The 25,319-nt window shown below is 47.5% G+C and overlaps 1 protein-coding gene across 1 annotated transcript in view; it reads right to left on the reverse strand.

Annotated features, from left to right (window-relative positions):
* Positions 1–25,319, reverse strand: part of HDAC8 (histone deacetylase 8) — a 175,908-nt gene that overhangs the window by 7,585 nt on the left and 143,004 nt on the right. Inside the window, exon 10 of the mRNA XM_011383351.2 lies at positions 13,701–13,806. Within this exon, the coding sequence (XP_011381653.1) occupies positions 13,701–13,806 (106 nt within the window). The remainder of the gene's footprint in view (positions 1–13,700; positions 13,807–25,319) is intronic.

Raw genomic sequence — 25,319 nt, forward strand, 5'->3', positions numbered from 1 at the left:
TCTGCTGGCTCCATGTGGAGGGATAGGCACAAGTAACTGAGGTGACATCACAGGAGTGGGCTGCTTGCCTGCCAGCCAGCCAGCCAGCCTATGGAGCCCGGCCTCCAAGTAGTGAATCGGAGGGGCTGGGCAACGCCGCGCAGGCATTTTGGAGTCACAGCTCCAGGTTCTTCGGTCCATGTGCTTTCTTCGCATTTCTTTTTCAGAGAAAAATTCGGGGCTGGGCAGTCCCGGATAATGGGAATAGCAGCAGCAGGAAGAATAATACAGCCTTCCATCTGTATAATGCTTTAGAGTTGGGAAAGCCATTTGCTCCATTGTGCTCCACCCAAACACTAGTGGGAATGGAAGCTGGGATTTTAAGCCTGAACTGGAGACAAACTCTCATGGTCTTGCACAAAGGAGCTAAATGTTGACATTCGCTACTCACCTCCAGGCACATCATGATTAGGCCTTGGATGCCGCGAGAAGGTCAGGAAGACTCCTTTCAAGTTCTAGGTGTTTCCTGGGAGATAAGTTCTCCAGGACAAATTGCCTGGCATGCTACCTCGACGCACCGTGCCATCCCGGCGGAGCCAGCGAGCGGCGCCAGTCTCAGCATGGCCGGCCCCTTCTGCACAGCCTGGTTTACAGCCCCAGTGGTCCCAGAGACCTTTACTGGCGCCAAACGCATGGCCGCTAACTGTGCAGCCCTGAGGCGGGCTGTGTCATGAACATCTGGAAGTGCCAACAGCTGCCAGAGCAGCTCATACGTCTGTGAAAGGAAAACCACAATTCCAGCGCTCTTGGCCATCGGTGCAGATCCTGGTGACAGGGCCACCGAGCCTGGTGCGAACAGCCGAGGAGTGAGCCAGAGGGATTGTTTCCTTGGAGGAGCCATACGAATACTTCGCAGTGGTCTCGTGTTTGCTCTGTGACCTCCCAGCACCTGGTCCCAGAATAGTGTCCCCGGCGCTCCACTGCTAAAGTCAGCATGAGAAGTCTCCCAGCCTAGCTCCCTCCCCGATCCTCCCCAGCATCATGGCTGCCAGGCCGGAAACCAAAGAGGTGACACACTCTTGCTTGGCCCTCTTGGTTTTAGATTAGATTTCAGTGTCGTGCGTGCACGTGTGCGTGTGTGCGTGTGTGCGTGCGTGCGTGCGTCTGCGTGTGTTTAGGAGGAGGTGGGGGACCACGGTGGAAGCAGTGAGCCACAGATGCTCAGCAATATTGCGAGAGTGGCAGGTGCTTCTGCTGTTGTTGCTGTAGCTGCCGCCGCCACCACCAGCACGTGAACTCAGAATGACCATAAGACCATAATGGCTGGTCAGTGGCATGAAAACGTCATCTTTGTAAACCAAGATGCTGTACTCAAGCAATTCTGTCTGTTGGGAATCTCGGCGGGCTGTCCAAGCTGCCCTTCTGAAAGCTCAATCTGTACACCTGTATGTGGACAGTGACTGGCACAAGAGGACATCGTCACGTCCAAGGGAGGGAGGCCTAACTTGTTTTCCAGCTCATGCGGGATACGTGTGCTCATGAAAGTAGATTAAGGATCACCGCCTCGGCCTGCTTTAGAGATGTGAATAAAAATCTTGGCTTGAGACTGCCTGCTCTCTGGTTGACTGATTTTTCAATTGATTTGTATTTATTAGCTAATGAAATTAAAGTTGTAAAAATGATAACAGAAACACAATAAATCTCTCCCACAACTGGCTGTTTCTATGTCACTATGGTGCATTCCTCACTTTGATTACTTCAAAGTCTATTATTTTGTTCTCAATTATTCTGTTTTTCTGGCACTGGAGAAAATCAATTTGTTTTATTTTCTCTTATTCATGCACTCAATTATGCTCTTCGGGCACATTTAATCACTTTGATGTTTTCATTTTATGGCCCGTCTCTAGGCACTTCAGCTGCATTGCTGCCAACGGGCAAGCAGGACTAATTTGCATGTCACAATAGACTTGAAATTCTGACTCAATTTAGGAATCTTTATGAAATCTCCCTCCAAAATATGCTTGAAGGTGCAAATAGGCAGAAGGATGTGGGAAAACAGGAGCTTAGAAAGATGCGTCCCTTTCTCAAAAGACGGGAGTTCTTTGGTGGCCTGGCTGTGGCTTGGAGATGTCCGTGTCCAGGTCCGACAGAGAAGTCCGTGGGGGTGGGACGTCGGCAGAACATCCTTTGGAACTTGGCGCCTAGAACCCTGCAAAGGCTGCCCCGTGGCAGTGAAGCCAGCGGGGCTGGGCCTGCTTGCTCCAGCGTAAATGCCCCTCGGCCCTGCCGGACTTGGCGCCGCTGCTGCACACAGCACCTGAACCTCAGCTGGTTAAAGGGCCTCCGGGTAGACTGAGAATCGTCCACAGCCAGGCATTCCAGAACCCAGTGATTCACCTTATTTTTGCTCATAATTTCCAACTTCTCTTTGGCCTCTTATTTTAGAGCTAAAGGCTGGAGGGGAATAAGCGATATAATTGCTTTAGGCATGTACTTTGGGCGAACAGAAGAAAAAATGCTTCATTAAACTCATCAGAGGCCTCCAACTGATCTTCAAAAGTTCTTGATTTGTTGTATGCAACAACCAGCAGCTCCGCCAGGCAGAAGAAAACCTCTGCATTTCCTGCTCTGAATTCTGGATGCGATCTGCAGTCTCTCAAGTGGAACCCCAGCTCCCTCCCTCACTTGTTCTGTGACCTTGCTCAAGCTAATGGGCCCCCCTACGCCTCAGTTCTCTCATCCGTTAAATGGGGGTTTGCTTTCCAAACTTTGATATTGTCAAACGTTTCACCATATTCATGTACCATTTAGATCTCCTATACGCACTTTTTTGAAACTTAACCTCATCCTATAATAATGCTATCTGTGAAATCAAAGAGTTTGCTGAGACAGTTATATTTCTAATACACATTAAAACATATATATTAAACGCATCAAATTCATTTCTGTTTTGGGGTGTTTGATACTGCTCTTGCTTTCATCTAGAATGTTCTTCGCCCCAATTTTTGCAAAGCTCTTTCCCTTACTTCAAGAAGCTCTATTCTCAAATGTCATCACCTCAGGGAGGCCTTTATTGACCACCCTACCTAAAATAGCACCCCCTCCGAACTTATCGAGAACCGACACAGAAATAAAAAATTAGCCTAGCACGAAACAGGCTCCATTTCCACCCTGCCGGGATGGTGTCAGAGAAGGCAGAGTGGAAAGCTGAGACTACTGTCCCTGCTCAGGGGCAAGGAAGCCCAGCCACTGGTGTCAGTAGTGAGGTGACCTCCTCCCCCGAGGCTGTCAATGGCAGCGGAGCAGGGAACCTAGATTTTGATGCCCACCCAGAGGTACTGGGGTGATGCCCCCCTGCCCTGCCTGTGTGCTGTCAGAGGAACAGGAAACCCTCGACTTGAATGAGAAAAAGGCAATCGACAGACGCCAACATAGAGATGATACAGATGTTGAAAATATCTGACAAGAGGTTTAAAGTGGCCATCATAAAAAAATCATCAATGAGCAATTATGAACATACATGAAACAAATGAAAAAATAAGAAGTCTCAGCAAAGAACTAGAAGAAAAAATACTAAATGGAAATTTTAGAACCGAAAGACTGAAAGATACAATAAATAAATAAAAAAAAAACCCCACACTTAAGAAATGGGCTCAACAGCAGCATGGAGGGGGCAGAAGAAGAATCAATAAACTGGAATATAAAGTAATAGAAATTATCCAATTTGAACAACAGACAAAAAAAATAGTCTGAAGAAGTGAGCAGAATCTCAGCGACCATGTGAGACTATGATAAAAGATGTAATATTCATGTCACCAAAGTCCCAGAGAGAGAAGAGAAAGAAGGTGGGACCGAAAAAGTATTTGAAGAAATAATGGCTAAAGATGTCCCAAATTTGGCAAAAGACATAGACCTACGTACTGAACTCCAAACTGGATAAACCCGAAGAAATTCACACCAAGGCCCGTCATAATCAAATTCCTGAAAGCTAAAGAAAAAGAAAATCTGAAAAGCATCAAAACAGAAACAGCCTTACTTACAAGGGAGAGAGAATTCAAATGACAGTGGTTTTCTCATCAAAAACCATGGAGGCCAGAAGGAGGTAACAGAAAAGTTTTCAGGTGCTGAAGGAAAATAATTGTCAGGTGCTGAAAGAAAAAAAATTAAAATAAATAAAATACTCAGTGACAGTGTCCTTTAGGAATGAAGGGGAAATAAAGATATTCTAAGAGGAAGGAAAACTAAGAGAATTTGTCACCAGCAGACCTACCCTAAAAGAGCGGCCAAAGGAAGGTTTTGAAATGGGAAGGAAACAATAAAAGAAGGAATCTTGGAATGAGGAAGAAAGAAAGAACAATGGAAAAAGTAAAAATGTGGGTAAATATAATAGAATTTTCTTCTCTTGGATTTGCTAAATTATGTTTAATGATTAAAGCAAAAATCAAAACACTGATGTAGTTCTAAATATATGCATAGGAAATATTTAAGACAATTATATTAAACAGGGGAGGGGAAAGGAACTTAAAGATAAGTAAAGTTTCTTATCTTAACTTAAACTGGTTTCTACACTTAACTTAAACTGGTAAAATGTTGACACCAGTACACTGTGATAAGATATGCATGCATAATATATACCCAGAACAACCACTCGAAAGCCTATACGAAGAGATAGAATCAAAACCACTACAGACGAATCAAAATGGAATTTGAGCAAAGGTATAACTCACCAACCACGAGGCAAAAGGAGGAAGAAAAAAACAGAAAAGAAAAACAAAGAACAGAAGGAACAAAGACAAAATGAAAAATACGATGGCAAATTTAATCTCTAACATATCAAAATTACATTGAATGTAAATGATCTAAACACACCAATTAAAAGACAAAGATTGGCAGTAGCTAAAGAAATGTTCCAGTTACACGCTGTCTACCAGAAACTCACTTCGAATATGATATAAGTAGGTTGAAAGTAAAAGGATAGAATAATGTATGCCATGCAAACATTCATCGAAAGAAAGCAGGAGTGGCTACATTGACATCAGATAAAACAGACTTCAGAGCAAAGAAAATTACCACAGACAGAGAGGAACATTATATTATGGAAAAAGGGTCAATCTACCCAGAAGGTATAGCAACCCTAAACATGTAAGCACCAAACAACTGAGCTTTGGAATACATGAAGCAAAAACGGATAGAGCTATAAGGAGAAATAGAGCTACAGTGAGAGTTGGAAACTTCGACATCCCTCTCTCAACAATTGATAATAGAACAAGTAGACAGAAAATGAGCAAGGATATAGAACTCAACAATGCTATCAATCAACAAGATCTAACCGACATTGATAGAACACTCTGCCAAACAGCAGCAGAATACAAATTATTCTCTAGCACTCACAGGACATATACCAAGACAGACCATGTACTGGGTCATAAAACAAACCTCGACAAATAGAGAGGAAGTGAAATTATACAGAGCATGTTTTCTGACCACAATGGCATTGAAGTACAAATGAAAAACCTCCTGAAAAAAAGGAATCTCCAGGTCTAGATACGTCTCGCTGGAGAATTCCACTAAAAAGGAGAATTAACACCAATTCAATATTATCTCTCGCAGAAAATAGAAGAGAAGGGAATGTTTCTGAACTCAATTTTAATGAGGCCAGTATTGCCCTGACACTGAAAGCAGATGATGACAGGACGCAAAAGAAAACCACAGACTAATATCCCTCATAAATATAAATGGAAAATCCTCCACCAAACATGAGTGAATAGAATTCATATCTATATATCTATACTTGTGTGTGTGTGTGTGTGTGTGTGTGTGTGTGTGTGTGTATGCACGTGTGTATACCTATGTCATCTATATCTATACCTATATCTATACATGTGTTTATACGCCATGACCAAGTGGGGTTTATTCTTTTTAATAAAGCTGTAGGCATTTATAGATTTTCCTTATTGAATTGAAGCAATATCCCTCTGTATTCCTACTTTTCTGAACACTTTTGTCATGAATGAATGTTGGATTTTGTTAAATGCTGTTTCTGGATCAAAACCCAACACTCATTTATGACAAAAGTGTTCAGAGAAGTAGGAATATAGCGGGGTACTGCTTCAATAAGGAATATCTATAAAAACCTAACTATACAGCTAACATCATAGTTAATGATGAAAGACTGTTTTCCCTCTGTGTTCTGGAAAGAGGCAAGGATATCTGCTCTCACCACTTTTATTCAACATACTACTGGAAGACTAAGCATAACAGGGCAAGAAAAGGAAACGGAAAGCATACAGATTGGAAAGGAAGAAATCAAACTGTCTCTATTTGCAGATGAATGGTGATCTATGTAGAAAATCCTAAGGGATTCACAAGAAAAATCTAGAATTAATAAATGAGTTCGGGAAGGTCACAAGACATAAGTACAATATACAAAAACTCTACTTTTATATACTAGCAATGTATACATGGAAACCAAAAATGAAAAACACAATGATTCAAAAATAGGAAAACAAGTATAAAACCTGTTCCCAATCTGAATGCTGAAAATTACAAAACGCTAATGAAGGAAACCGAAGATCTAAATAAATGGAGAGACATACCATGTTCATGGATTTGAGGACTCAACATAATGATATTTTCCCCCCAATTGATATACAGGTTTAACAAAATTCCTAACAAAATCACTTCGAGATTTTTCTGTAGATATAGAAAAGATTATTCTAAAGTTTCTATGAAAAGGCAAAGAAATTAATATAGCTAAAACAATTTTGAAGAAGAAGCAAGAGGAACCACTCTGCCTGGTTTTAAGATTTGTGATCTACCTACAGTAATCAACGCTGTGGGAGGAAGAGATTAATGGGGCAGAAGACTGAGACTGACACCGCTGCCTTGCAGTGAATGAGAATTCTGGAAAGGGAGGTGGTCCTAGGGAGCTATCTGGATTTTTCTGCCCTTCTACCAGACAGAGGAGGCTTTACACATGAGCTAAGGGAGGGTCTGCTTTGCAAGGCCAGTGGAAGAACCGTAGAGCTACTGGAAGTGCCTAAGAAAGGAAACAGCTCCTGAGACATGTAAAACACCCACTCTGCGGTCCTCTGGTGACCAGATTTTAGAAACAACAAACTGGGACATAAGGTCTGATAAAAGATTATTATCTTCTCTTTTTCTTTAAAAAACCCAAACATGTATTACTTCTTTTTTCTGACTGTAAAAGGAATACACGTTCATGATAGAAATTTTGAAAACTACAGAAAAAGAACAAAGACGTACAAAATTATCCAGAATTCCAATCCTACCACCAAAGATTACCTGTTAGCATTTTTGTGTTTTTTTTTCTTCTAGTCTTTTCCTGTACATATCTACACACTCACACACACACACGAGCGTTATGTATATTTACGAAATTGAGACGATGTAGTATTAAATCATTGTGGATCCTGCCTTTTTTTCACTTAGCATTGTTATCACGAGCATATTCTTGTGTCATCCAATTATCCTTTAACATTTCTTTTTAATTGGCTGCAAGAAATTCTTTCACGTAGGTGTACTGAGGCACTGTCTCATACCTCAAATTCACCATGTTAAAACAGAACACGCCAAGTATGTTTCTGTAAAACTAACCAACAGCTCCCCATCCATTCTGGAGATCTCTGAGTCATCTCCCATTCGCCTTGACCCGCCTCGAGGTGCTGTGGATTCTCCTCCCAACAGCTCTCGGCCATTCGGGAGGAACAAGATAGGAATCAGCCTACCAGCACCACTGCAGTTCAGGCCCTTGCAGGCTCGTTCTTGGAATACCACCACGATCTGCCCAAATCTCACTGCGTCAAGTCGTGACTTAATTCCAGAACCGGGAATGGCTCCCACTTTACTGTGGCCAATATGGACGACTCAGCCTGACATTCAAGGGAACCCGCAATCCGCCGCTGACCCCACCTGTCCGAGTTTCTCTCGCTTATGAGCACTTCTGCAGTCCTGTCTGTTCAAATCCTCCTCGACTTCTGAGAGCGGCCCCTCTAAATTCATAGTCACCCACTTCTCCGGCATAGCATCAGCCATTATTATATGCTGATATAAGGGGGTTACTCGTTTCCTCATTTAGACTTCTTAGCCGCTGATCAGAAGGAGAGACCATGTCTAAAACTTTTCATATATTTCCCATGGCACCGAACACATGAGACGTTCCAAAGAAGAGTCATTGATTGATTTAGCCGGGTTTTAAAGTGGAGACACAATCGCACTTCTTAAAATTAATCTGGTTCACAACCTCACTTTGGGAGACCTCGCAGGGCGGAAAGGGTTTACTAAGCGGCGACTGGACAAAGCAGACAGGAGATGATGAGTAGACGTGACTGAGCACTGCTGCCAAGGACAGGAGGGGCATCGGGCCGGGATTCATGCCCTGAAGTCACCGCTTACTTGTTATGTGACTATGGGCAGTCACACTACGCCACGAGGTAATCGCGAGGATTAAATGAGATGATGGATGTAAAGGACCCAGCACGCAGTGTTGCACACCAGGCCTTCGATAACGGTAGCTCCCACCTCCTGGATTTAGGTAGATATTGCAAATCTTTGTTAATAACCTGCCTAGGGTTTCCGTGGTTCATTAAAAGCTACTAAGTTGCTGTAATGTTGGGGAGTAGCCTCCATTTTTATTCTGGAATTTATAAAATTTTCAGCATGATATTTTTATAACTTATCTTTTTGTTTAACGACAGTAACAACAACAAGAAAGAGAGGGACCTGATTAATGGGGAAGCATAGCCTGGCTGTAGGCTCCTGGAAAGGCCCACAGCAGGCCGGAGAGGCATGAAGAAAGGACAGGGGAGGGCAAGGGGAAATAAGGGACACACATCACAGAGATCCTCACCTGAAGTCATGCAAATTGGCTGAGGCATCCTCCACAATGCTGCTCCAAAGTCCTTCCCAAAGCCCTGAAGCTAATGGTGAGTCTGTCTTGGAAGCCACCCCGCCTTTCAACTTATGCTCATGGCTTCCCAGGAAGCGGGACAAAGTGTGGAAGTAAGCAGAGTCCCCATGGTTTCCAGTCCCACCAGGCAGGAGTCCTGCCTCGAGCTTGCGGCTCCAGCAGGCCTTGGACATGCCCAGACCTAACACCTCAATTGCTAATCCCTAGAAGAATGTCAAATCCAGACTTCATGCTGCCGGAGGAGGTGTTGCTCACACCCAGCACAATGGTTCTCCCGAGGAGAGGATGTTACCGGTAGATGTGCAAAGGGTCTCAGCTTGAGGCTGAGGACCTGCAAATCACAGACTGGGCCTGGTGGCCACAGCACACTTCAGGCGGCAGAAGCTGGGCGGGTTGGCTTCTTCCACCTTCCGTCCTTCCCTCTTATTTCTCTACTCAGCTCAAAATGGAGCTGGAAGTTTCGATCACAGTATGGTGGGATGATGGGGGCACGGCAGGGGTGGGGGGCGGGTGTAGAGAGGGCTAAAAGGCTGAGGTCAGGCACCTAAATGTCAAGTGTTACCTGTGGCTGTCTTCCTCCCATTTCCAGGGAGAGTGAGAGTGCAGATTTCAGGTGCTTTGCATCAGCCCCGGGGAAGGAGCCAGGTGCGCAGTGCAGGGTGGGAAGGGTTTACCAGGGGCGATTAGGAAAAGTGGAGTGGGAGATGACAAGCAGACTCGACAAACCAACACTGCAAGGGGAGGAGGGGAACCAGAAAGGCCAAGCAGCCTGACTCCAAAGCCCCGAATCACACAGACCTGGGTCCAAATGTCCGTTCCATCACCTATCAGCATAGTAGCTGCTTAGTAACTACTTGCTCAGTATATGGAAAATGTGAGCTTGGCTAAGCCACTTACCCTCTCTGAGCCTCAGTTTCCTCATCTGTCAATAACAGCTATCATTCTTATTATTTCACCTGCGGTGTCTTTCCGCACGTGTGCACTAGTTTGCTGGCCTGTCTCCCCAACCGTGCACTGATGATCTTCCCTCTGGCGTGTCTCCCCTCCCCTCCTCCTTACCTCCTGGCCCCATTTCTTTCCTTTTCTACTACAGGTAAGCTTGGGGTACAGTCTGGGAATTCAGAGCAAGTGTAGAAACCTCCAGTTACAATAAAACACGTACATACACATAACTCAGAAGGTTGGGCCTGCCTGGGCTGCAACATGAAGCTTTTGTTCCCCTAGGGACCTTTACTTGATTCAAATGTCATCAGTACCAGGGACGAGAAAACCTCTACCCTCGTTTCCCCGTGCCGAGCGGCCTCTGGAGATTGAGTGCGTCAGCACCGTTCCAACTCTGGAAGGTTCTCTGTGGGCCGACCCCTCTGGAACACGTCAACCAGAGGAAAGGCAAACGAGTGCGGGCACATGAAGATAGTGCGAGCCGCTCTCTAACCCACACGAGAAGAGCTTTTTTCTGTATCGAGCTAAAGGCTTGAATTGACTCTCCATGCTTTTATTTTTGTCTTTCTTTTTCTTCTTGGATAGACTAATGGGCAGAGCAGATGGGATAAGGTGAGGTCTAAATTTGCCTGTCCGTCCACTCATCCCATGGCATATGGAACACATCTCTATAAGATGAACCTCTCAGGTTTGATCTCCAATAGGTCCCAAATCCCATCTTTTGTGCTTCTAAGGGATGCGGTGAGAAAGAGAAAAAAAACCAATCTCGAAGGCTGAACAAATTCAGCTACACACGCTGGCTCGACTCCCTCCCATAGAGTGGAGCTTAATATCCATCCACTCACTCATTGTCACCCCACCTCCCCAAATCGATCTGTGCCTTGTGTCCCCCCACTTGATTTTTAGTGGGGGGAGCTCTGAGGGGGGCACGATGAGAGATGGCCAGCCTCACTGAGGTTTTTATACGAAAGAACAAATGACAGTCTTGTAGGCAGGTTCGGGAAAATCCTTCAGAATGCAGAAAATTCAGCAGCCTTTTCACACTGACCATTGTCATGGCAACGCACTGTCTGATGGCAGCGTGCGTCATGAGGCTGCAGGGGCACGGTCTCAGTATAGCGGGTAAGCTTGGCCGTTTTTAGCAGCGTTCGGACTTCTTTCTAGCCTCATTTTTGGTAGGTTTAGCTGAATTTCTTCCTAGTTTTGGCCTTGGGTGCTCTGCTCATTGGCATGGCGAGAACGCAAGACCTTCTCAATATGAAAACGATGGCTAAACGGAACGTGAAGATTCCCAGCGCCGTTGCCCCTCTACTTGCTGTCCGCCCTCTCTGGCTCCTCCCCGCCCACCATCAGCCACTTACTTTCTTTTCTTCTCATCAATTCTTTCCTGTACACATCATTACGTCCCCTCCACCCGACAACTGTGACTCATCTACCAAGCCTGCGACTCTCCTCATATTCTTTTAATTGTTTTTTGGATTTTCTCATTGTCATGCACGGCATCCTAGAATCTTAGGGTTGGAAGGAACCTTAACAATAATCTAGTAGAATCATCCTCCCCCAAGGCCAAGAGCCCCTCTACTATATGACAGCCAAATGACTGTCCAGCCTCTACGGGTATGTCTCCAGCAACAGAGACCTCATTGCTTTCTGGGCAGACTAGTACACCTTGGACAGCTGTAACTGTTAGGAAACTCTTCCTTCTACTGAATGAAAATTTGTCTTTTAATAATATCTACCCATGGGTCCTAGCTCTGCGCCCTGGGACCACATGGACTGACTCTGTCTGCGTCCTCTGCTCTGTGACGGCCTCTCAGCGATAGCGTCCTGGAGCAAGCTCCTATTCGTATAAGGCCCTTTCAAAGTGACGTTGACAATACACAAGCATCTCCAGAGGTCACCTTGCCCTGGTGACTCACACGGAAGTCCATGTTGACTAAAATCCCCAACTCTCTTTCAGACAAAATGCTGCTTAGCCATGTCTTCCCATCTTGTGTATGTCCAGTTGCTTTTGAGGACCCATCTCCTGGTCTATATATTTTTTCTGCAATGCTTTCATCAAGTCCTGAGTTGAATTCTGGTCTGTACAGGTTTCCCACTTTAATTTCATTGTATCACAATCACATTATTGCTTTAACCTGTTAGGATCTTTTAAAAATCTTGTCTTATATATAACTGACATGTCCTCTAAGATTTTCCATTGTTTTTTTTTTACCAAGCCTCAAACTAGTCTTTGATCTCAAATCTTTTAAAAATGTGTTCCTCTTTTGCGTTTCTTACCTTTCCTAGTTCTCTTCCCTTTGAATCACATTCCTTATGTCTTCTCTCACTTGTCATTTCCATTTCCTCAATAGCAAGATGTCACCACTCTCTGGAGATGTGTGTCTGGGTGTGTGTGCGGGGCATACAGATATCTGCACATACGCAGGTGTGAGCAAGTAGCTGCAGAGACTCAATTTAGTTTCTCTGTTCTTACCGCTTTGTATGCGCTCTACCAGGATTTAGAGCCTAGATGGGGGGGGGGGGGCGGGGGGAATGGCAATGCTGAAGGAACATGGATGGGTAAGAGAAGGTTGTCCAGGATCAGCCCCAAAGGAAACGGGAAGTGCGTCCTGGGTCTGAGAGGGGCAGGAAGAAGCTAGGGCTGCAGCACAGCGAGGACCAGGAATAGAAGATTTTAGAAGACAGGGCAGGAATAGAAGGATTTTAAAGGCCTGAGAGGTTGGACAAGGGAGGATGGACGACTTGGTTAGGAAATGAGGACCTGTGGGGTCAGGAGAAGGCTGAGATGTCCAGGGCGCCTTCGAGAGGCAATGGCACTGCCGTGAGCACAGCCTTATGAGTTTATGGCTTGTGAACTTAGAAAATTTTCTCTGGCCAGAGGAGCCTGGGATGTGGAGTTCCTGCCTATGGACTCGGCTGTTGTCACAGACCGGACCCTGTTAGAGGATAGAGCCTTAATGTCACCCTCGGCAAAGACCCCCGAGGACACGATGTGTCCCCTCACACTAAGTCAGGCACAGAACGTGCATTCCTGTCATGCTAGATTCTACTCCCACGAGGGCGTCGAGCTGGGAAGCAGCCGTGGGGTTCGATCGGCATTCAGCAGCATTTAGCAAAATCCAACACTCATTCAGGACAGAAGCGTTCAGCAAAGTAGGAATACAGAGGAGGGCTGGTGCGCCCTTGCTCATTATGTGAGCAGACAGGCTATGTGATACCCTTGGCTTCTTAACTGTGCAAACAATTAGGATCCAAAACAATATTCACACACGCATACAAATTCAATTTAACAGGGAAACACTGCGATCGAGAGGGCAATAACCTGGTGACGGCTACTTTTCCTCTGTCCAGAGGCCACAATAATTGTAGGGCAGTCTTAGGGAAGGGAAAGATAAGGTGACAGGTGAGATAGGGGAGCCTGCGCCCGGCCATCTGAAGCCCACAGTCTCTCAAGGTCCTAATGGACCAAGGAACCGTGTCGCAACGGAGTGTGGGCGAGCCCTGTGCTCTCCACGTCTGAATCGACTTGAACTTCCCTCACCTCGAAGAGGGTTTTACTGTCGCCCTTTGGAAAGAAAAAAAAAAGTACTTGTTTTCCACTGGAGGTGCCCAGAGCTGAAACTTTTGTGTCCCTGAGGGTGATATTAGCTGGCCAAATGACAGTCCCGACCAGAGTGGCCAGTGTGGAATTCCCAGTACGATCTGTCAGGCCAAGAAGAGGTCTCCCTTCCAAATGAGCAGAACGACTAGTCACCGAAAGCCAAACGGTATCTGGGGAAGCCCCCACTGACAGGCCACCGCGAGCTGGGCGGAGCGAGGAGGGCAGGGCTCGAGGGGTGGCGCTCACCTTTGATGTAGCTGAGGATTTGCTGGACTCGGTGGGGCTCATTGCGGTCTGGCCGGCAGCTTGGCGTGATTTCCAGCACATAATCAGGACCATATGCTGTGAAAAACTGTAAGGAAAGGGAAAGGCCAAAAAACAAAGTAAACCACAAAAAACCTCCACACTGAACCATGTACAAACAGAACAATCAAAAGGAATCCCCCGCTATCGCCAAGGCTGGTGGTGCCAGGTGTGCAGGGAGGGACGATGCAGCAGGAGCCCTGTCCCAGAGGCGCCAACCGCCTGTTCAAGACCTCCAGGGACAGTCCACCGCTAAATTCTTTAGTTGGTTGTTCAAGGTTGTCTCTGCTCAGGTCTCAACTTTTCTCTGCAGCCTCAGCTCGTCCTGCCTCCCTGGGGCCCTTCTCCAGCCACGGTGGCCTGCGCTGAGCGCTCCCAACCCGAACCACGCTTTGTCTCCCTTAGGGTCTTTGTCATCCATCTTTCCTGGAGCCTGCAAAGGCCCTCCCCCTATCCCTGCTGCCTGTAAAAATCCTCCCCATCCTTCTGGGCACAGCTCAAATGTCACCTCCTTCACAAAGCTGTCCCTCGTTCTCCACCAACTCCCAGAGCGTGCTGGTGGTACCTCTCTTATGGCCCTTGTTCAACAAATAGACAGTGCTTGCCTGCAAGTCACATGCAGGTCACGGTGCTGGCTGCTGTGGGGCCTATGAAGACGGACGAGACTTCCTCTGCGGTTGTCCAGGCATTCATGAGCACATGCTGCTTTGCACAGGGACCTTTCACCAGTGACCTGACCTCCCCGGCTCTGGATGATCAGCCCCTTGAAGGCAGACAGCACCTCACCGGTCCTCACAGAGCACCGCAGCTGCCCATCAGTTCTGGCTGCCTGCAGTTCCCGGCCCGGGAATGTTAAAGCAACTGTTTTCCTACTTCACTTTTTCTTTCTCTGTTATAGACTGTATTTGTTTTGAAAGTCAGGGAATAAAAAGAAAGGTTTTTGGATTCTATTTCTAGCTCGCTAGATGACTCCTTGTGACCTTCGGTAAGTCACAATTTCTGATTCAGCTTCTCTATTGGGGCCCGCTTGGGGAAAAACACTCCATGACAAAGGGAATCATTCAATTGAGTAAGTCTTTGAATGGGAAATATGCAAAGCTGCTACTTCTGTTTAGTTTTTAACAGAAATAGTATTTGTGCACACTCTCTGGAGAGAGAGCATACGGTCCTTAATATTATGTGCTTTCAATAGCGATATTGTCAGGCGGTAAGTAAGCCAGGGAAATTCAAATTCCACAGAGAAAATGGTACAGAGGGCGTGAAAAAAGGGATCTTGATATGTGTCATGAGTTTGATGTCATTCAAAGAGCCTCTAACAAATAATCCAGGGTTATTGCCATTGCTACCAAATGATCCTTGTGAAGAGTCTGGATGTACATCTGGCACCGTGGGAGAGCCTGTGGAACGTTCTCTATGGATCTGTAGAATCCATGGGAGTCATTCGATGGGGACATGGCTTTTGCACATTCATGGTAGAAAACTCAACACATTTAATTAAAAGGAAAATGTCCCAAACTGTGCCAATGCTTATAATGCTTCTTTTTTTTTTTTGTTTTGGACTGAGCTAGAACAGAGACAGGGGCCTAGTTCCTTGCTTCTGGAGTTCTTACTCTCTGATGCTCGAAGCCCCGAGCTCTGGAGCTGGAAGAGGCCTTCAGTAGAGATTGTGTCTACCAAACCCACATGTGGAACAGATAGGAGGGGTCACCTGAGTGACACATCCAGAAACAAAACCGCCATCGTGATCACAGAAACTTGAGAGGTTTGTATTTTTAACCAAGGAGGGCCCCTTGGTATCAGCCCGTGGACCACATGGGCTCGGCCCTAGAAAAGAAGGCTCCAAACAGGGGTGGCCGTCTCTGCTCAGGCAGCCTGTCCTCCTCCAGAGGGTGTCAAGCAGTGCACCTATTTCACGGGTATGGGAAGATGGGTTTAGCGAGAGCAAGAGAAGAAAGGCAGCTGCCACGAAGCAGCCACTCAGGGTGACCTGAACCGCTGGCATCAAAGCGCTACGAACATCACATGCAGGGAGCCTGTCCGCCCTCATCCGCGACAGCAGCGCTGCCGAGTCCCTGTCAGCAGGACGTGTGCTGAGCTGTCTGTTTAGGGCTGTGTGTTCGGAACAACATGTCCTCATTTTGAGTGCCTTCTCCATGGTTACCCGTTCTCTCCTACCTCAGTCCCCTCTTTGACCAAGAGATCACGGTTGCAAGACGGTCAGCTGGGGCCAGAACTGCCATGTAACAGAACTCGCCTCTCCTGGGATGGAGCCTCTCGTGCTGATTTTCACTAACTGCCATGTAACCCACTATTTGGTAAAGCAGGTGGCTGCGGGTAGTACGCAAGCTAGGGTCCTGAACACCTCCCCACCTTCGCCAATCAAATATTATTCCCAGGTCCTGCTTATTCATGCTATTCTTAGGCTAGGGGACACAGACGATTTAAGAAAGTTCCTGTTTTGTGATCTAGTTCCACATGGCCGCTGGCCGGGCCTGGCCTGGGAGGCTCTTCTTGGGCCAAGGGAAGCAACAGGAGCCTCCGGGAGGGAGAGGCTGCATCTAAGGCAAAGGCGCTGCCCTCTTCCCCGTCCGTCTGTCCAGCCGGCCGTCTCGGGCGTCCCTCTGTTTCTGTTATGTTACGCTTTTATTTTGGCATTTGTTAACTCTCTTCTACTGGACTATGGATTCCACAAAGGTACAACGTTCTGTTATGTTCTCTTCGCATAGTCTGCAGAGCAGAGCTGAAGTCATTAAAGGTTCCCTTTAAACTTTTATTTTAAAATTATGTTGAATTAAATGAATTCACGAAAGGTTTAGCTGGCTGTTCAGTTAATTCAGTTAATGATGCGAAGAGCCGACTCGTGGCGTCACCAGCTTTTTCAGACTTTGGAGTCGGGCAGAGCTGGCTTTTCAGACCCGGACAGAGCTGTGCGCGCCAGGAGAGCGTCTTAATCTCCATGCGCTCTTGCTACAGAGGGATGATCGATGGCCGCCCGATCTGGCTGCTCGAAACCAGTGAGGTGACATACGCAGAAGGGCCTAGCCAGGACCCAGCACTTAGTAGGACTTCACTCAGCGTGAATTTCCTTCTCTTGGGCCCGGAGGCCCCTGCTTAACCGGTGCCTCTACACCATGGGAATGCTGGACACTTGAAGCCGCCATGAAGAAGGAAGAGCCTGTCCTTCGGCCAGACAAAGCACAGCAGCCCTGGGTCCCCCGGACCATAAAGCTATTAGGTAGCTCCACCCAGGGCCTGCAGACAAACGGACCTCTCCCCAGCTCCCTCCCTACATATGCTCCTGCCACACGTTACTCAGTGGGGAGGTGGAAAGGAAATCTGATGCATGAGGCAAAGGAGATGTTAGGGTGGAGGGATTTGGCAAGCACTAGAAACAGCTTGAGGCCCCACCCTGCCGCTGCCCTGCAGCCCTGGAAAGGAAAGGCAACGGGCAAGCAGCAGGCCGGTTCCCAGGCAGGTGGAGCAGGGGATGAGCCGGTCAGTGGCCTTCCCGTGGGAAGCGCGCTTTGATCTCAGCAAAGGCAGGACAGAGGTGCTAAGCTTTCTCCACCCTTCCCCTTCTCCCTCGGTGCTCCTTTTGCTTTCTGGGTCTCAGCTTGCACGTTTTTGAGGGGCGCATGGTACTGGAAGAGGGGGTACATTGAAAGTATGATGTGGGGTGACGGACGGTACTTGAAGATAGTGGCTACCTTAGGGTGGCCGGTCCCTTCTCGACGCAAGAGTCAATGAGTAAAGAAATGAAAGCTGCTCGGCATACACTTGGCCACCCGGTCACAGAGATGTTTGGAGGAAGCCTTAGGGTTGCTCTTACTCCTTCATAACTCTATTTGGTCATAGGACACAAAGCCATAAAGCCGGAGCAGCCAGCCACTCATCGGACCCTCCCTTCGACATTTATTCCCCACTATGCGCCCGGCTAGCATGGTCACTGAGGTACACGGACTATAAGACACATTCAGTAGAAGGGACTGAGCAAGTGCGCAAAGAACAGGCCAGCCGTGCCCTTCGCAGGCCTCACGGTGTGGAGGATGCAGTGGCATCTGAGGGGAGCAGCGCGAGCAGGGAGATCAGAGACCCGTGAGAAGGCTGCTTCTCACGGGGAGCGGTCACGCGGCCCAAGCCCGGAGAGCTGTGGGAGGAAAGGAGACATTGGAAAACTGAAGACAGCATGAGTAGGACTGAACAATAGATTGGGTGTGGAATGTGTAGGAGGCGCCTTAACAGGATGAGGAACACGGGCAGAGGACAAAGGTTCTTGGTGGGCTGCACGTGTGTGTGAGGGGTGCCGTGGGAGCATGTGGAGGGCCAGGACCCCGGTGACATAGTGCTTTCCGATTTAGGAGACAGCTTGGGCCTCACACACAGGCTGTGTATTCTAGATTTGGGAGTTACCAATGATATGAAGGGATTGCATGAGAGCTGCCAAGGGATTGCTTTGGCTGGCAGGGGACGTTTGCTACAGAGTGAGCAAGGCGACGAACGCCTCATGGAGAACAGCCGACACTTCAGAGGTGCATAGAGGGAGCGGAAACAGTTCTGGTCACAATCTGAGACACTACACAGAGGTTAAATGAGAGGAGGACAGTCTTCTGATTTGTCCACGTGAAGGACACCTTTGCTGCAGCAAAGTCAGTGGAGGGTGTGGACAAGGCCTGTCTGGGGCGGGCTGAAGAGTCGCATGGGAGGAAGTGGCGATGACAGTGATGGTAAGGACACATTCTTCTCTTTTAAGAGTTTGATACAGGGATGGGGCTGGGCTGGACTGGGTATTGTAAGATGGGAGGGTCTTAAGAATATTTCTAGGCTGAGAGGAAGAACCCATAGGCTGGCAGTCATAGGCAGTGTACTAGGGACTCAGAGTTCACTCTGTCTGTCTTTCTGGCCCTTGGCCAGAGCGCCACCAGGGAAGAATACTCTTTTCATCATATTTATACCACCTATCGTTCTTAGCACGGGCCTGGAAAATAATAGCTGACCAATTCATTTCTGTTGAACGAACGAAATAAAATGTGTTTGGGATTCTGAGGAGATTCACAGCCAGTAGGGAGAGTTAGAGTCTCAAAGCGGGGCGGGGGAGGGGGCGGTGATTGCAAACAGGCAATGCTAGGCTTGGGTTGCGGGTCGCCAGTGCAGACAAAAGAGTGTGGGACCAGTCTGCGGACTGGCAAGTGCTGTAAGGTGGCTAAAGAGAGAAAAGGGGAGCATGGGACGCCAGGAATCCCAGGCTGAGGAGTCAGGCCCTCTCACAGGCCCCGACGCTCTGCTGTGCCTTCAGTTGGGGGCCTGGTGCTGCTGACTGTGACGTGGGCCCTGACCAGGACGAGCATCGCTTGTCTCGAATCACCCTATGACGCTTCACAACCTTTCCTAGATCCCCAATTACTCCATCAAAGAACTTGAGCCCAACCACGATGGAAACAAAAAAGCCCTCTTTTCCTCAGAAAAACATTTCTGTTTACAGGAAATTCGGTTATTATAAATGTCATTTATGGTACATTTAAGGACATAAAATTGTGGCGGTATTATTGACAATAAATTTTATTGCCATGGCTTTACGACACGAACAAACAAAAATAAGAACCTCACTAGTCGTGGGACTGAACTGTAAGGAGGCAGCACCCCAAGGGCCAGTTAGGAGTGTCCAGAGCATGTGGAGGTAGACATAATGGTGGAGACCTGGTGTCTCTTGGAGACCTGTCTACACTACACCTGTGTCCCATCTGCAGTAGTCACCTCACACCTGGAACACAGAGTCGGGACTTAAGAACTGCTTCGTGGTGAGGCTCGTATCCTAGTGCCACGAGCTGTCTGAATGAGTGAGTGAATGAATGAATAGGGCCTGGACGTAGTTTTATTATTTGTATGTTTTAATGGTATTTTAACTCTTGGTATAGAAAGAAAGGTTCTTAAATAATCAGATAAACCTAAGAAATATTAGCTTATTTAAGCATCGATTATATTTAAGCAGAGTATACGCAATATTAACCAGTATTATTTCAATAGCTCACGTGCTTAGAGGTTCCATGAACAAACGCATAGCCCTTTAGTGTACTGTATTCAGTCACGTTCCTATACTGGTTGGTGCACAGCAATGTGTGTGTGTGTGTGTGTGTGTGTGTGTGTGTGCTGTGTGTGTACACAGTCACAGATGCACATGCACATGTTGTGCTAGGTGCTGAGCATTATTCTAGGCCCTAGTGGAGGCGGGGCGAGGAGCTGAGTCCAAAAAGAGAATAAGCTCTGGCGACTGTCCTCAAGGAGATGAAAATCTAAATATATATATATAGAGAGAAAATCACAGGAAGGGCAGAGGAATGAATCCAAGCCTAACTGTGTGCTACGGAGCACAATAAAACGCCTTCCTATGTGTGGGACACTGAACAAGAGAAGCGACTTGTCCAACATCACTGTGCTCAGTAACAGATGTGAACTTTAAGCCATGGCCTTGGACTTGCAGCGCAGAGGGCTTTCTACTACACCACGAAGTAATGAGCATAGCGCTTAAAGACTGAGATTTCTGGAGTCCTAGAGGATGAGCCCTGAGTCTTGTTCGTAAAATATGGAGTTGCTGCTTTTCATGTAAAGCAGTCAAGGGCAGTGTGTGGCGCACAGAAAATACTCAGTAAATGTTATTAAATGCTAGATATTATTATTATTATTGTTATCAGTATTAATGGTGCTTTATCAACTGCATAAAGAAACAGGAATTCTGCATATAATGGACAGTAGCAGAACCGGATTTCTTGACAAATGCCCGTTCAGGCTGAATGAGAGTGAATTCCAAAGAGCTAACCCAGAAAGAGGGGAGAGGGATGAAAAAGAGAAGGATTCAAATGAAAGACAAGAAAAGTGGAAGAGAGGAGGAGAAATGAGAAATTGGAAGTGGTGGGAAAGCAGGGTGTGGGGACAGAGGTGATGGAAAGGAAAGGAAAGTGGGGGGCAGCACATTGGTGAGGTACACAGGCGGCGGCCGAAGAGACAAGCGCAGGGCCCCTGGCAGGCCAAGGCTTTCCCTCTGAATGTGGTTTCAGGAGTTTGGGGGAACAGCCCCCGGGGAGAGAATCCCTCCTTCGCAAATCTGCACAGGGCCAGCTCTGGCTAAACCATATGTCTCTGTTAATGAAATGAGTATTTTGGAAAGAAGCCTGCACAAGAAGCTTTTTTTACATCAATTTTTCCTTAGCAAACGGTGGGGATGGGAGAAGGGAGAGTATAGGGTTATCGCTCTACGTGCTGGACAAGGGCTGAGATGACCTTGAAAATGGATTCTGTTGGAGGATTAGTAAGCACTGCCTCGCCTCGATCCTCTCTGTTCCTTCCAAGTAACTGCCCTCTCTCTATTCCTTCGCTGCTAAACTTGTTAAGATCTCTCTTTTCTTCATTACTCTGGGCTCTTCACTTCTGACACTTCAACCCAGGATGGCAAAGAGATGGGAACCTGTTGGCAACTCCGATTGGTAGTGGGTGCTTGCGCTGTGTTGAGAAGGATTCTGAGGCTGTGTCTAGGTTCGGCAGGAAAATGGGCCATGGCCACTGTAACCCATGGTGGTCAGGGTGGGGGCTGGGAGGGATGGAGTCCTATGCACCCTGGATATGCTATTCCTGCTTTAGGGACCTAAGAGTCACTGCCTACTCGCCCAATCTAATGTCCTCTTTCCAGTTATCACTCAGCTGACTTGACCTCTCTCCAGCACGTCATCGAATACCTCTCTATTTTGGCACTATCTTCTCTCTCATCACCACGCCTCTCCCTCTTCCTTCTCGGCCTCCTTCTATAGATCTTCTTCCTTCACCTGTCCCTAAAATATAGGTGCCTCTAGGTTGTACTCTCAGCTCTGTGTCTCTGAAAGACTTCACACTCTGCTGTTGTTTTCATCACTTCTCTGGGGCCAGTGTTTATCACCAGCCTCTGACTTGCATTTTTAACGGCCCGCTGGACATTTCTGCCTGGAAAACTTGAATTCCTGGTATTGGATGCTTAATGTGCTCCAAGTAGAGCTAGTTCAGCACCGTAGGTGAGTCTCATCACACAGTAAGCTCCTTGGCAAAGATTTGAACTTATGGGTCAGTACGCTAATGCTTTGTTTAGAGCCATTGGATTTTGTGCTTTCAAAATACCTGAAATGTTACAAGACTAGGGGAGCTCTATGTTTGTGAGATATTCTCATTGTTTCGTAAGCAATGATTTTTTTCCCCTTGCCATTTGGCAGATGAAGGAAAACATATCTACCCGTTTTCAAGAAGACAGACAGGGGAATAGGGTACTACCAAGACCGGCATTATGTCTCAGGGGACATCGGACAGTGAGCAATGTGCTTTGGGCATTACTTAAAGACACTGGTTATCTACGGGGGCAGGATGCAGGAAGACTGCTGCTGGGCAGGCAATGATGAGACACACAAGCCCTGGCCTTGAAGAGCTTACAGTTTAGTCAAGGAGGTGGACAGGTACAGGAGCGACTATGATAAGATGAATGTCAGACGTGAGGCTGTAAGACCTCAAGTGGAAGTCTTAGTTCTGAGTATGGGGGCTGGGTAGTGGGTAAGGCTTCATGGAAGGGATGGGAAGCAGCTGAACTGGCCTTGAACGATAAGTAAGATTTAAACAGGAAGGGAGAGAAGGTAAGACAGGCAGAAAGAACAGAATGAGGATAACAAAGATACATTTGAAACAAGTCATCAAAAATTCATTTATGAGAAAGAACAGAGTGCTAGTTGTAACCAGCTCTGTAAACAATTTTCTCGTCTTCCCTGAATAGGACATCCTTCGTCCGTGATGGGCAATGATAGATTAACAGGCTCAGCGGAGGCAGGGGAAAAGCCACGGGTGAGCCTCATGCCCCGTAGGAGCAGGATTTCTCTCTGGTATATCCATTACAGTGGTTACTTGGGGCGACACAGAGTTGTACTTGCTTAGCACCTATTGACTCAGTCGTCAGTATTGACATTCACTTGACACTAACGTCTCCTAAGCACTGTGTGCGCGGTTCTGTGGCAACAGTAACTGCAATGCGCTGTGGTGGGTACTGTACTAGCTGCACAGGCAAGGAGCCCGTGCAGTCCATAGCGGAGACGATGCAAAGCTGTGCCAAGTCAACCTCTAACTGATGCCCCTCTCTCCCCTCCGTCCCTGAGCCTTCCTTCCAAAACTCAGATCTGATCATGTCATTCCCTTTGCTTCAAATCTGGGGTGGGCTCCCCAGAGACTGCAGGGGAAAGCAGGACATACAAAGACCTTCGCAGTCTGGCCCGGCTGACTTCTCCAGTCTCACGTGACACCGTGGTCTGGGCTGTGGCCTCTAAAGTGTAGTGTCTCTTCCTGTTCCTTTTTATCTGCTCAACTCCCCCACTTCTTTCGAGTCCCTGCTAAATGTTGCTTCTGTGCCACCTTGGCCTCGTCTCCTCCGGATGGAGCGCGTCCCTCCTCTGCATCCCCACAGTTGCTGTCCAGCTCTCTATCTTGGCACCCACCACGTCATAGTGTAGCTGCTCGTTTATGTGCCTGTCTCCCCAGTAGGCAGTGTTCTCTTCAAGGTCGGGAACTAGGCCTTCTTCCTTTTTTATCCTCAAGATGTGGTATGGCACACAGTAGGCGCCGCAGACGTCTTTGTGGAATGAATGAATGACTTTGACATGTGGCCACTTGGGCCCCGTCGTTGTTAGCAGCTGGCATTTCTTAGCATGAGAGACACATAAAAAACGAAGGGCAGCCAGAGGAGCTGAAAAACAGGCGGCTCTAGTGACATCATGAAAAAAAAACCAAAACAAAACGGGAGAAGGCTGAAACAACACTCCCACTCCGGCTTTCTCAAACGCCTTTCCGTCTCGAGCAGCCCTTTTTTGTCTGCTTTCTCATTCACTTTCGAAAAAGCCAGTCACTGAAATGATTCTAATTATTCATGGTCAGTGGCATATCCAGGAAACACTTGGTTTACAAGCAATTAAAATACACTAAAATAGATTTATGCAGGTCGAACCTGATCCTGCTGTACTAGTTTGGCACTAACGTGGCAAACATCCGGAGGTCCTTAAGGTGGGTGTGCTGTGAACAGTGCGCGGCGCCTGGGGACTGCGTGCTGCCTCTGCCGACAGCCACCCTGCCACGGCTGCGCTGGCTTCTCAGTAATACTGGAACCACTTGGAACCACTTAACCCCTTGAGGCTCGATCTCTGCCTTGGGAAAATGGCGACACAAATCACCTTGCCCACGTTCAGGGTTTGTTTATGAGGATCGATGGAAGACATTTTGTGAAAAGCCCTAGACGCCAGACAAATGGAGGGGGATTCACCTTCATTGCAAAAGCTCTAGCTTGTGGCCATTGGGTCCCTTCCCCGCCAGCAGTGGGGCCACAGCTCGTCAGCAGACTAGGGATGGCGCACTTAGGCTCGTCTCCTAATAGTTTCTTTAAGAGTCCACACGAGGATGATTCATGACCTTGCCACACTCAAAGCACCAGTGTCTTAATGTCCCTCTAATGAAGTCAGCAGTCAGCAGCTAAACAAACAGGCCATTTGGTTGAGAGCAGACACGGGGCAGCAAAGGCCTAGCACATGGAGTCCAGGTGTCCTCAGAGACTTTGTGCCACTCCCCCCACCCCATGGCGGGCTCTGCTTCCTTAGGTTGGACTCTACCTAGGGAGAAAAGGCCTCATTCTGCTGCTGTGAGAAACCAAGGTTATATACCTAAGCCGTTCAGCTAGAGTGATTGCTGCAAAATTTAGAATGAATGGAAATAGCATATTTCAGCAACAGCTTTTGAGCTAAGCGCCGAGGAATTGCAAAAAGGCCAAAAGACTGGCACAAAGGCTGGGAGGTGAAGCAAAGGTCATAGGACATCAGTGAACGCGACTTAACGGTTCACCTAGAAGTCTGACCTTAAACTAATAAGGCCTTGACATACACCAATGGGAAATTGTTTACCCATCTCCAAAAGCACCCTGGCGCCTTCATGCCGTCACATCTCCCTGCCTTTCTGCTGCCCATCTTAGCCTAGACCATTCCTACTCATCTTCCAAGACCGAGCTCGAATGGAACCTATTTGACGTCTTAGCTGATTCTCCAAAGGCAGAGTTTCTTGTGAGCTTGTGTGGAGGTTCTAGCAGGGGAGTGCAGCTACTCATATTCCTCTGACCGAAGAACGGCCCTCTCCTCCATCAAGGAAGGTCGTGCTGTTCCACCGAGCGCGCAGCTTCAGGAGGGACACGCACGCAGTGGTGAGGGAGGAAGGGGACACTCGCCTAGCCACCCAGATCAGTGGAATCAACCCTGGAGATCAATGAGGTGACAAATGTTACAGCCAGATCGCCCTCACATCCCAAAAGCAGATCTCAGGACCAAGAACCACATGGTAGCTTTACTTGAGACAGAGCCACTCACAGAGATGGCCACCGAAGGCTGGCTGAATGAATGGGCATTTGAGCAGACATGTGCCGAACTCAAACGGAAGGCTCATTAGGCAAAGATTTGATATGGTCTACACCAAGGGTCTCCAACCCATGGGCCGCTGACCAGTGGCCTGTTAGGAACTGAGCCACACAGCAGGAGG

The sequence above is a fragment of the Pteropus vampyrus genome, unplaced genomic scaffold (assembly GCF_000151845.1).
Source record: "Pteropus vampyrus isolate Shadow unplaced genomic scaffold, Pvam_2.0 Scaffold515, whole genome shotgun sequence".
Classification (NCBI taxonomy): domain Eukaryota; kingdom Metazoa; phylum Chordata; class Mammalia; order Chiroptera; family Pteropodidae; genus Pteropus; species Pteropus vampyrus.